The 13059-nt window shown below is 41.7% G+C and overlaps 1 protein-coding gene across 1 annotated transcript in view; it reads left to right on the top strand.

The window, feature by feature from the left end:
- Positions 1-13059, top strand: part of LOC122907439 (phosphatidylinositol 3,4,5-trisphosphate 3-phosphatase TPTE2-like) — a 75658-nt gene that overhangs the window by 60440 nt on the left and 2159 nt on the right. The window contains exons 15-17 of the mRNA XM_044250299.1: positions 1547-1652; positions 10078-10169; positions 12265-12360. Of these exons, the coding sequence (XP_044106234.1) occupies positions 1547-1652; positions 10078-10169; positions 12265-12360 (294 nt within the window). The remainder of the gene's footprint in view (positions 1-1546; positions 1653-10077; positions 10170-12264; positions 12361-13059) is intronic.

Below are 13059 nucleotides of genomic sequence, written 5' to 3'. Positions count from 1 at the left end.
ATTATCTCATTTAATACTCAGAAAATCTATGTGAAATATATGCAGTTACCCTGTTTTATCCTTTAACAAATATTTTATGGTGAATAATTTCAAACATAAAAAGCTGAGATAATCCTATAATAAATCCCCTTATAGTCCTCGCACCACTTCAACCATCATTTTATCACGCTGCATTTATTCCCTCCCCACTCTCCTCACATGCACACACACACACACACCCCTTCTCCACAGAACCCAGATGGCTATGGAGGAAATCCCAGTCATCGGGTCATTTTATCTCACAAGTATTTTCGTGTGACATTCACATAGACTCTCGAGGGTAAAAATACCATAACACCATTGATCATATCTAAAAATATTATATCTTAATATAAAACAAATAAGTAAATCTTTAAATAATAAAAACAAATAAAAATATCATACCGTGGGGTACCTGGGTGGCTCAGTGGGTTAAGGCCTCTGCCTTTGGCTCAGGTCATGGTCCCGAGGTCTGGGATCGAGCCCTGCATTAGGCTCTCTGCTCAGCAGGGAACCTGCTTCCCTTCCTCTCTCTCTCTCTGCCTGCCTCTCTGCCTCCTTATGACCTCTGTCTGTCAAATGAATAAATAAAATCTTTAAAAAGTATATACCTTAGGGGCGCCTGGGTGGCTCAGTGGGTTAAGCCGCTGCCTTCGGCTCAGGTCATGATCTCAGGGTCCTGGGATCGAGTCCCGCATCGGCTCTCTGCTCAGCAGGGAGCCTGCTTCCCTCTCTCTCTCTCTCTGCCTGCCTCTCCATCTACTTGTGATTTCTCTCTGTCAAATAAATAAATAAAATCTTTAAAAAAAAATAAAAAAAAAAGTATATACCTTAATGATACCTTAATAATATCCAATTTCTGGGGCATATGGGTGGCTCAGTCAGTTAAGTGTTTGCCTTCAGCTTGGGTCATGACCCTGGGGCTCCCTGCTCACTGGGGAGTCTGATTCTCCCTCTCCTTCTGCTCCTCTCCATGCTCTTGGTCTCTCTAATGCACACACACTCTCTCATATAAGTAAATCTTTAAAAAATACACTAAAGCTGGCCGCAGGGACAAGAGCATATGTATCTTTGTTAGCAGTGTGTGGAGCTCAAATCCTTTCGTGATGAGGAGGCTACTCTCTGCCAGAGCACAGACCTCCCTTGAACTTAGTCACAGTTAAGCCTCCACCCCCAGACTGAGCTTTTCCACAGTCGTATTAACTATGTCTTGGTGAAATGTTGTAGCGCTTTCCCTGGGTCTAGTTAGGTGTCCTTGCTGTCAAAAATGGCCTATAGGAGCAACGTGTGGCTCCCTTCTTGTTCCTTCCCCACAGCACAGAGTTCAGAATTTTTCTTCTAAGGGAGATATTCAGTCATGAGGCAGCAAACATAAGCATGCCTAGTCATATCATGGCATTCAATAAATGTTTCTTTAATTAATGATTCTCCCTAAATTCTATGTAAAAATAAAAACAAGAACAAAATCAGGAATGCTGAGGATAGACTTTTCACCTCCACTTAAATTGAGTCTTCTGTTGTTTTGCAGAGTAGATACGTTGGATATTTTGCAGATGTGAAAAATATCTACAACATGACTCTCCCTCCAAGAAAAACACTCAAGATTGAAAAAATCGTTATTCATTCAATTCATGGTAAGTGATTTATGTGTCATTGACGAGTTGGCCAGGGAGGAAATGTCTAACTCCTGAGGCGTGGGATGGTTGCTCCCATGTGTGTACCAACAATCCCAACTCATGGCTGTCCTTTTATGCATCCTCACATGTAACTCCTCCCGGTGGAAGAGCCCAGAAGCCCTTAGATGTCCTCTCTTCACCAGCTCGTGGGGGCTCCATCCCCTTCTGTCTTCTATTCTCACTGCGGCCTTAGCTTCAGCCCAGGGTGGGCTTATAAGAATAGGACCTCTGATGGAGAATAGAGGAAGGGCTCATGAGCCCTGGAGACCACCTCTTCCTCATATCCGCCTCTAGTTCAGGGTTCATCTGGCAGCCCTGTACCATTTGCTCACATGAGCCTTTCAGAAACCTTCTTTTCCTTCTCATCATCCTGGTCTCTCCCTCTCCCCTCCCCCCTGCACTATTAGTCCCCTCATCCCCAGCAGCTCGAGATGTCTTGATATGTCTTAAATATACAAAGGTGTCTTCAATACCCAAACAACAAATGAAATTTGTTGCCACAAATTCTCTTTTAGAAATAACTACCAAGTGCCTGCTTTGGGCAAGCCCTCTGCTAGTGTTTCTCTGCCCTCAGGAAGGAGAGGAATGAGTACGCATGGATATAAAGAGCTGACCATAGTGTTGGGGCACACACAGGAAAATTAGATCTTCCATCTCTGGGACTTAAGAAATGAGGGGAAGGGGAGGGGGAGAACCATCCTCAAGTTTTTAATTCTCCATCAACCACCCCGCTTCCTGCACAGCCCACAGGGGAGGCAGCAGAACAGGGCCACCTCAGTGGGGGTGGGCTGGGGCTTCACTCTCACTGCCTGAGGTGCAGCAGGGAGCGATGTTCTGGCACCCAAAGTTAAACCATGGCCTGTGCGGAGATGCCAGGTCCCTCATGAGTAGTATGGTGCCGGAGGACTGGTATGCATCCCAACAGGCTTGTATTTATAGCCTTCTGGGGAGTCCCAAAAAATAAGAGCTAGATATAGATATTTTTAACATTTCGCCCAATTATTCAGAAATAAAAGAATCCTTTAAATATATATATATATATATATATATACATACTGCATAGTAAAAAAAATTACAGTAAAGGATAAAATGCTTTTTTCAAATTATTTCTATATCCCTTCCTCCCCACCACACACACAGAGGTGGTGGTGAGGAGTTTCAATGGATTACCACAAACGGATTGCATCGGTTTCCGGCTTGTGAAAACCAATGTCAACCCAGGAACATTGTTTCTGTGGGAAATTTTGTCTAGGTTTCCAAACAAGCATTGTGCAGGCAGACTCTTGAAACACGGCCCATTCGGGCAGAAGGCTGCCTGTGTATAAAAATTAGCAACTGTTGGTGAAAAGGCTTTGCAGACTGCAAAGTCCTTTAGAGAGTCCATTATGACTGTTTCCTTGGCTGTGTGTGAATTAGGAGGGCTAATGGCTGACCTCACTCAGAATTCCAGGTGTTGCCACACCTCCCCAGGCAGAGCCAGGCTTGTCCAACAGGTGTCAGAAGGTAGAGGACAGCAGTTTTGCTCTGTTCCCTTCCCACATTCAGTGGGGTCCTGCAAAAAGAGTCGACCACTTTATTCTAGACCAGGAAAAACAACATGGTTAGCCACTGGAGCAGTTCCTCCCACCAAGAAATATAAACGCAACCATAAAACCAACTCAGGGTAGGAGAGCCAGAATTGCGTGAGTGTATGCTCTGCTTCAGTTTCTTCTTTGTTAACAATGGGACCAACGGTATCTATACAGACCCCCATGAGTATTAACCGTTCCAGACAGACAAATAGGCATTTGGTCCAGTGAAATTTTAATGTATTTTTCTAACATGAATAGTGAGAATGGGAATTCTTTCTCAAAATTCTGAGCTTAAAAATGTTTTTAATAAGTTCTGGAATTTCGTATGTTTCTCAGTCTGATGTTATACCCTAAGACTGTGACGTCTCTGCTAATATTTTAAATTTTATATAAACTGCAGAAACATTGTTTAGTTAAGACTGGAAGGTGCAGAGATGTAGAACAGAGGAGCTACCCCAAATGAATAAGTACTGCAGAAGAAAACTGGGAGAGGGTTTCATGGGTTTGGTTTGCTAGACTCAGGCTAACAAATAGATTCTAAAAGTCCAGTTTGAGATGCCTCATGGAGACTTCCAGACAAAGTTGTAATCTTAGCAGCTGTTCAGTACCATGTGTGTCCAGACTTCAGAGCCAACTTCAGAAGGGCTACATGGTAAGTTACCAGTCTTTCAGCACCCATGTAAATAACCAGGCCAAAGCTAATGACACCAGCATTTTTCTTTTTATATATATATATTTTTACTTATTATCCTCTTATCGTATTGTTAGCTTGCCCAAAAAACTGCACCCTCTAGGCTAAGAAGTTCTGTTAGCCTTTGGGGTTGGACACTCTTGGTGCCGCATCAAGATCCCATTGGATCCCTTCCACCAGCTCTGTGATTCCACACACCCCCCCGCCTCCACCCCCTTTACTATAATCCTTGGAGAATTACTACTGGAGCCAACTCAGTTATTTAGAGCCCCAAATCCCTGAGAGTGTCACCACCCTGTTGGGCAGCCCATACGCAATGACTAGCAGCTGTACAAAAACTCAACTCCTTTGCTTCCAAGTGTGACAAACTCTGCAGTATAATTTACACCAAAGAATTCCCCAGGGATCAAGCTGAATCTGCTGAATCCTCACCCTTCCTTTGCTCTTATGAAGAACTTCCTCCTAGGAGCACTTCCTTCATAAATCACTAGTACCCGGAGTGTTGGTTTAGGGTCCACTTCCGGGAGAACTCAACCTGTGATCATGCATTTCCTTATACTGAGGTGTCGTATTTATAACACTGTATCTCCCTGGTCTCTGTCAGGTGATCTAGTATGTTGCAAATTGCATGAGGACAGAGACCATTATTCATTCGTCTTTGAATCCCCCAGATCGTGACACACAGTTGGAGCTCAGTAGATCTCTGTGAAATTTACTTGAATGAAAATGTCTCTGGCATGTCTCATCACACCTGTCCAGCCCCCCTCATCCACTTCTCAGATTTTATTCCCCACTTCTCTGTCCGTCCATAAATCATCTCTAGCAACAGTGGCTTTCTTCCTCTTTTGTTGTTGTTGTCATTATTTTATAGTAACGATTCTTGGACTTCTACAAGTTGCCCCCCCTTACTTTTATAAACATTTTCTCTATGGAAATATACTTGACAGAAAATGTTGCATTCATTTTAGGGGTGCCTTGGTGGCTCAGTTGGTTAAGCCTCTGTCTTCAGCTCAGGTCATGATCTCGGTATCCTGGGATTGAGCCCAGCATCTGGCTCTTGGTTTAGCAGGGAGCCTGCTTCCCCCTCTCTTTCTGCCTGCCTCTCTGCCTACTTGTGATCTCTGTCAAATAAATAAATAAAATCTTTTTTAAAAATGTTACATTCATTTTAGATACATAAACTGGTGATTTGACAAGTCTATACATTATGTTATGCTCACAAGTGTAGCTACCATCCCTTACCATACAACACTATTTGAGTTTCACTCACTATGTTTCCTATGCTGTATCTTTTATCCCCCAAGACTTACTCATTCCATGCTTGGAAGCCTATATCTCCCACTCTCCTTCACCTGTTTTGTGCCTCTCCCCACTTGCCTCCCCTCTGGCAATCATCAGTTTGTTCTCTGTATTTACAGGTCTGGTTCTACTTTTTGTTTGTTCATTTTTGTTTGTTTTATTTTTTAGATTCCACATATAAGGAAATACTTTTTGTATTTGTCCTTTTCTGGTCTGGCTTATTTCACTTAGCATAATACCCTGTAGTTCCATCCATGTTGTCACAAGTGGCAAAAATCTCATTCTTTTTATGGGTGAATAATATTCCATTCTATGTACACACCACCTCTTTATTCATCTATCGATGGACACTTGAGTACTTCCACGTCTTGGCTATTGTAAGTAATGCTACAGTAGACATAGAGGTGCAAGCACTGTGGGCAATACTATAGAGTTTCCTCACGAAATTAAAAGTAGAATTACCATATGACCCAATATTGGGTCAACCCAGGTTGAGTATTACCGGGTATTTACCCAAAGAATATGGGAACACTAATTTTAAAAGCTATATATACCCCCTATGTTTATTTCAGCATTATTTACAATAACCAGTATATGGAAGCAACTCAAGTGTCCACTGATGGATAAATGCATAAAGAGAAGGTGCATATACACATAAGTATAATGGAATATTACTCAGTCATAAAAAGGAATGAAATCTTGTTTTTTGAACAACATGAATGGACCTAGAGGGTATATTGTTAAATGCATAAGTCTATCAGAGAAAGACAAGTACCATATGATTCCATGCACATAGTAATTTAAGAAACAACAAAGAAAAAGACAAAAAACTAGAGTCTTAAATACAGAGAAGAAACTAGTTGCCAGAAGTTAAGTGGGGTAAGGGATTGGTGAAATAGATAAAGATGATGAATAGTACACTGGCCTTGATTGTATAGAATTGTTGAATCCTTATACTGTACACCTGGAACTAATACTAATAAATACACCTGAAATAAAACTAATACACAACACTTATGTTAATTATACTCAAGTAAATAAATAAAGTGCCCAGAGTTGAGCCCTGCTGGTCCTCAAAACCTATTAAGCCCCACTAGTTTTCAAAGCCAATTGTTATGGGGACTTGTCTTCTCAGCGCACGTCTCCTGTGCCTGCTCTGTGGTCTGAGCCTCTTGCTTCTCCATGCTTGGGGGGTCCCTCCTCTTCATGCATAGTCTTACTGGGGGGTTGGTTCTCAACTGTGTCCTCACCTCACCTACCTTTTCGATGTGGCCTCCTCTCTACTGTGGAAAGTCTGTTCTGCCAGTCTTTGGGTCCTTTTCAGAGTTTGTTGCACTTGATGTGGCTGTTATCTTGGTGTGTGTGTAGGGGACAGGGTTAGCACAGGATCCTCCTACTCTGCCATCTTCCCAGCAACAACAACAAAAAAACAACCATCATATAACTTTTATCCTCCTCTTGCTAATGCAGTGTACCATGTTGGCTGATTTGAAAATATTGAACCATGCTTGCATTCCCAAAAGAAATCCCACTGATCATGGCAAATGATCTTTTTATTGTTGAATGTACTTTGCTAATATTTTGTTGAGGATTTTTATATCTATCTAAGTTCATGGGGAATGTTGGCCTGTGGTTTTATTTATTTATTTGTTGTTTCTTTAATCGTGACTTTAGTCTGGTCTTGGTATGGGTAATGCTGACCTTATAGAATATATTTGGAAGTTTTCCTTCACCTCCTGTTGTGGGATAGTTTCAGGAGAATAGGTATTAACTCTTTAAAAAAGTGTAGCAGACTTCACCTGTGATTCTATCTGGTCCTGAGCTTTAGTTTGTCGGGAGTTATTTGATGACTGATTCCGTTTCATTACTAGTAATTGGTCTGTTCCGATTTCCTATTTCTTCGTGACTCAATGTTAGAGACACCAGCCTTCTTTTGGAGTAAGAATAATCTTCCTTTGAGGTTGTTAAGATCAAAACAGAATGGGGATGGGGAGACTGTCAGAAAAAAGGGTGAAAGAATTTGCAGTGAGCAGTGTTTTGACTTGTGCACCCTTCTGGGATTATGTCTACCTCTCATGGTCTTTAAGCTCTTTATAACTCTAAGTTGTAGAAAAGTAATAATACTGTAAATAATTTTTGTACATAAAAATACAAGTTAGTTGTATCTAGTGGAAAGAAATTGATTATTAAACCATTTTTTAAGATTTTATGTATTTATTTATTTGGGAGAGAGAGAATGAGAGAGAGAGAGAGCATGAGAGGGGGAAGGTCAGAGGGAGAAGCAGACTCCCCGCTGAGCAGGGAGCCCAAAGCAGTACTCAGTCCCTGGACTCTGGGATCATGGCCTGAACCAAAGGCAGTCACTTAACCAACTGAGCCACCCATGCGACTGATTAAGCCATTTTATATCTGTTTGTAAACTCATGTCATCAATCTTTATTTCCCAATAGATGCGCAGTATTTTTTTTTAATTGGAGTATAACATACGTTAGTTTATAATAGCTCCAGGTGTACAATATAATGATTCAGTAATTTTATACATTACTCAGTGTTCATCAAGATAAGTATATTATCATCAAGATAAGTAAACTCTCGGGGCGCCTGGGTGGCTCAGTGGGTTAAAGCCTCTGCCTTCGGCTCCGGTCATGATCTCAGGGTCCTGGGATCAAGCCCCGCATCGGGCTCTCTGCTCCTCAGGGAGCCTGCTTCCTCCTCTCTCTCTCTGCCTACCTCTCTGCCTACTTGTGATTCTGCCTGTCAAATAAATAAATAAATAAAATCTTTAAAAAAAAAAAAAAAGATAAGTAAACTCTCATGGGTCACCTGGGTGACTCAGTCTGTTAAGTGTCTGCCTTTGGCTCAGGTCGTGATCCCAGAGTCCTGGGATAGAGCCCTGTGTCAGGTTCCCTGCTCAGCGGGGAGCCTCCTTCTCCCTCTGCCTCCCCCTTGCTCATGCTTTTTTTCTCTGTGTCTCTCAAATCAATAGATAAAATCTTTAAAAAAAATTTATGGACATTGAGGAGAGCATATGCTATGGCGAGTGCTGTGAATCGTGTAAGACTGATAATTCACATACCTGTGCCCCTGAAACAAATAATACATATATGTTAATTTTTAAAATGATAAGTGTACTCTTTATTCCCCTTTATTTCACCCATCCCCCTACCCACCTCCCTTATGGCAGCCATCAGTTTGTTCTCTGTATTGAAGGGTCTGATTTTTTGTCTCCTTTTTTTCTTTCATTTATATTTTTAAATTCCACATGATTGAAATATATTTGCTTCTCTGTTTCACTTAGCATCCCCATAGGTCCATCCACACTGTTGCAAATGGCAAGATTTTTTTTTTTAATTACAGCTGAGCAACGTTCCATTGTGTGTGTGTATACCTGTATAAATACATCTTCACTACATTTTCCTTACCTATTCGTCTCTCAGTACACACTTGGATTGCCTCCATGTATTGGCTATTGTAAATAATGCTGCAATAAACACAAGGGTGTATATAGCTCTTCAGATTGGTGCTTAATATTCTTTGGGTAAATACCTAGTAGCAAAATCACGGGACTATACAGTAATTCTCTTTCTAATTTTGTGAGGAAACTCCATACTGTTTTCCACAGAGGCTTGTAGTTTACTTTGAATCAGCTGTAACATTTTACTGGTTTTTTTTATTAATTGATGAGTCAAATAAGATTTTTGACATGTATTTAAAAAATGCAAGGCACAGAACAGTGCTGTGGTATGCAACAATTTCTGTAACACAGAAGTGGGGAATTATATGTATTCATATTTGTGTGTACGTACATATATAAAAATACTCTGGGAGAGTATTCGTATTTGATTATATGTGCATAAAAATGTTCTCCATTTGGAGCTGGACAAATAAACAGGTGGGAGTAGGTGAGCCAGACTCTTCCCCTCATGTCTTTTTTACCTTTTATATTATAGAAATATGCTTTATTTTAAGAGGTTTAAATGTGTGGGAATTAAGCTTATAAATCAGTGCCCTTTCCTGTCATGTGGTAAGTATTTGAATTAATTTAGTTCTACATTTTCACTAATTTCTGGTGAACATCAGTTCTGCAAAGGAGTTCTGTAACTGGAATGGGATAGGATGGCATGGGGTGGAGGAAGTAAGGCTCAGACATGATGATGCTTAATACAAATTAATAATGTGTTCTACGATGCAAATAGAATCTGAACATCAAGAATGATTAACATATGACTGTTAGAATATTTTTTTAGTTCTGTACCTTTACTTCTATGCATATTTGTGACATTCCTCGTTAAAAGAAAAGCAGTTAGAATTAATTGAAGGCTTGAGAAACCAGCCTTTAGGAACTACTAAAAAAAGGGTTCATCTGAATCGAATAGAGAGCAAGAAACCATTTGTCTATATAGATGTATCGTGAATGCCACCGGAATGTTTGGATGCAGCTGTCTAATATCTAACTCCAGATGAGGGTAAGAGGAAATTAGACTGTTTAAGACCCATTGTCGGATGTCTGAAGCAAGCAACACATTAGCAGGAAAGGTGGCAAGTTACCTACCTGATTTTTTTCTAGAAAGGTGAAGAGATGAAGTTCTGTCTTAGAAGCTAAACTATATGTCTTTTTTTTCCCCCTCCAGCCTTATAAATTGAGCTTTAGGAGACAAAGTTGGGCTTACAGCTTTGTCTTTTAAAGACGGAATCCAAGTAAGACCCAGAAGATTCACTATTGACACACTGTCAGCTGCCATAATTTTCTCTTTAATCCATAATGTTAATCGGTGAGACATTTTGCTCTTTGTTCTAATGAGCCTAACTTTATTTCCTTCAGGTGTAGGAAAAGGCAATGGCACTGATCTCAAAGTACAAATAGTAATGCAGAGCCAGATCATCTTTTTCGGCTCTGCTTCCAAAAACTGTCAGGTAAGAGATAGCATGCAAACTGGAAATTCTGGTGTTTGTTTCAAATCTCAATGTCAAACCAGCATGTTAAGGGTCCGCAGTGTCCCAAGTGACTCTGCCTCCGATGTCCCATGGGACTGCACTGTGAGAAGTAACTCAAGAGTGGTCGGAAGGGGACATATATACCTCTTTCCCCTAAGCGATGGGACCTGGTAGTCTGTTTTCTTAAATGTTGAAGTGCCTTGGACTACCCTAAAGCAATAAGAAGCTTTCTGGGGTCTTAAGAAATATAAACCCTCCAAATTCTCTCTACAGGTTTGTGTCTCTCCTATTGCTTCCCCAGCACCACTCCTTCCCCTTGGTCCCACGGGAGGCACGCACCCAGACCGGATCCGTGACTTCTGTTCTGATCTCTGCACATACTCCACTCTTGGTTCTGCTCATCCATTCCCCTGCCGCAAACTATTTTTCTCTTCCATCCGCTAGCCCAGACTTGAGTACCCCCTGCACCGCCACGTGGTAGGTGCAGGACACCTACCTAGACAGCTTCTGCCCCAACGACAGAACTGTGTGTGTCAATCCACATTGGTCAGATGAGCTTTTCCTCTGCTTCTGCAAGTGACACCAGAATTCTCTCACTGAGGCCTCGCGATGTAGAATCCTTGAGTCTCTCCTGGCCGTGCCCCCACATCCAGTCACCACTTCCTATCGATTTTACCTTTGGAATCTCTCCTCACTCTCTCCGTTCCTTTCTGTTCCCATTGTCACGGCCCAGTCGGGCACCTCATTTGCTCATGCCTGGATTTCTACAGTGGTCTCCCTACCTGTCCCTTCTCTTCATGCTATACAGTGTTGAGAGACTGGCAATATGCAGGCATTTCTCTGCTCCTACTTGAAAAGCAGTAAGTAGAGCAGAAGAAGAATGCACTCTGTGCCTGTAGTCAAAGCCAGTCAGTATCTTTGGCTCAGTATATCTGCAAAATAAAGATCACATCTCCAGGGTTGTGAGGATTAAGTTAGATAATATATGTGAAGTTGCTTTGTGAGCTATAATCACTAACTGTTATAAGTGATAACTGTCGGGCCACTTTGTCACATAGGAATTGCCCCGCCCCCATGCTTCCACAATTTTTCTTATTTCCTGGCTCTTGAACCTTCAAGATATTTCCCTATCCTACCTGAGACCTGAGCTTATTTCCTTCTGTAACTTAACCTACAGACTCCATTCCAAGTAGACGGGGTGCCTTCTGGCCCTTGGGACACAACACTCTCATTTCTGTTTCATGTGTTCGATGTCTTTCCTCTCCCTCCCCCACACCACCCAGTCTGCACAGCATTCTCTTTCAGTGCTCGTGTGTACAAATCCACCACACAGAACTCTTCCTGCTCCTCTGTGAAACTTTCTTACTTTATGCTTCTCATTAAGCTCCCCAGAACACACAACCACACAGTCTTCATTATCCAGCTTGACATGTAATTCATGCCATTCTACCATTGTTTATGTCTGTAGCTCCTTGAAGCATCCCCTGAGTCTGCACCTTCTTTGGTATTTCGCAGACTGTCCTCAGTGTGGGTACCACTATTGTGCAAGGGCCAATCAGTAACACTCAGGATAGCCCCAAAGTCCTTCATTCCAGAAACGTGGCCAATCTTTGGTCACTCCATCCATGGAGTGGACAAGGCCACTATGGACAAGCTATGGACAAGGCCTATGATACCATCAGCAAGCGCCTTTTTAATAAAACATGACCAATCCCATATTGCTTTTTGAATGTGAATGCCAACTTTAAAACTGAGCTTCTTAGAGTGTCCCGGCATCTGCAAATCAAATGACACACGTTCAACAGTGACATTTAAATTCTGATGGAAAAGGGAGTATTTCACCTTTCAGCAGTGCAGTACCATACCCTCCAAACATGTTGGCCTTTTAAAAATGTAAACTGTATTGCAACTTAATAGAAACAATGATTCACATTTATTTGTATGTGTAATGGCTGCACTCTGAGACCAAGTGTACTTGATAAATCCAGGAAGCCACGATAAGCAAACTGAACTTCACCGTTTATCCACCCATTAGCTAGGGTTATGGTTCTGAGTTCCGTGTGATCATTCACAGATCCTTCTTGATGCGGAAACAAACAGCGTGACAATCCATCTGTCCAACTGCCCACCACTGTATGATGACATCAAAGTGCAGTTTTTCTCCTCTTCTGTGAGTCATCCAGAACCAACCTATGCCAGTATTCTTGTCTAGCCTTTTGAATGATTCTGATTTAGGATTTCCTTTACTACAATTCCTGGGAGGGAACAGGATAGGAGATGTCAACCCCTCACCAGAGAGGGGGAGAAAAACAAGGCTGGTCTATATCAAAATTTTTTAAAAAGAACATAAGAGATTTTTGCTCATTTTTTAAAAAAGATTTTATTTATTTGACAGAGATCACAAGTAGACGGGGGGGGGGGAAGTAGGCACCCCACTGAGCAGAGAGCCCTATATGGGGCTCAATCCCAGGACCCTGGGATCGTGACCTGCGCCGAAGGCAGAGGCTTAACCCACTGAGCCACCCAGGCGCCCCTTGCTCATTTTTTCTAAATTCTATACAACTTGCATATATTTTCAAATAAGGAAAAAACAAAGATATGTTTACTGCAGAGTGGTGATCACACTTTTGTTTTGTATCTTTAAAACACAGTGCCCCCCATAGTTTATAAAGTACTTTAAAATGAGGGAGATCTGACTTTCCTTTGAACTGATACATATTCATGTTAAATAGTATTTTTTTTTTAAATTTTATTTGACAGACAGAGATCACAAGTAGGCAGAGAGGCAGGAAGAGAGAGAGGGGGGGAAACAGGCTCCCTGCTGAGCAGAGAGCCCGATATGGGGCTCAATCCCAGGACCCTGAGATCA

Source organism: Neovison vison, chromosome 5 (assembly GCF_020171115.1).
Source record: "Neovison vison isolate M4711 chromosome 5, ASM_NN_V1, whole genome shotgun sequence".
Classification (NCBI taxonomy): Eukaryota; Metazoa; Chordata; class Mammalia; order Carnivora; family Mustelidae; genus Neogale; species Neogale vison.
Note: the sequence above shows the minus strand (reverse complement) of the source record. Positions and strands in the feature narration are given on the sequence as shown.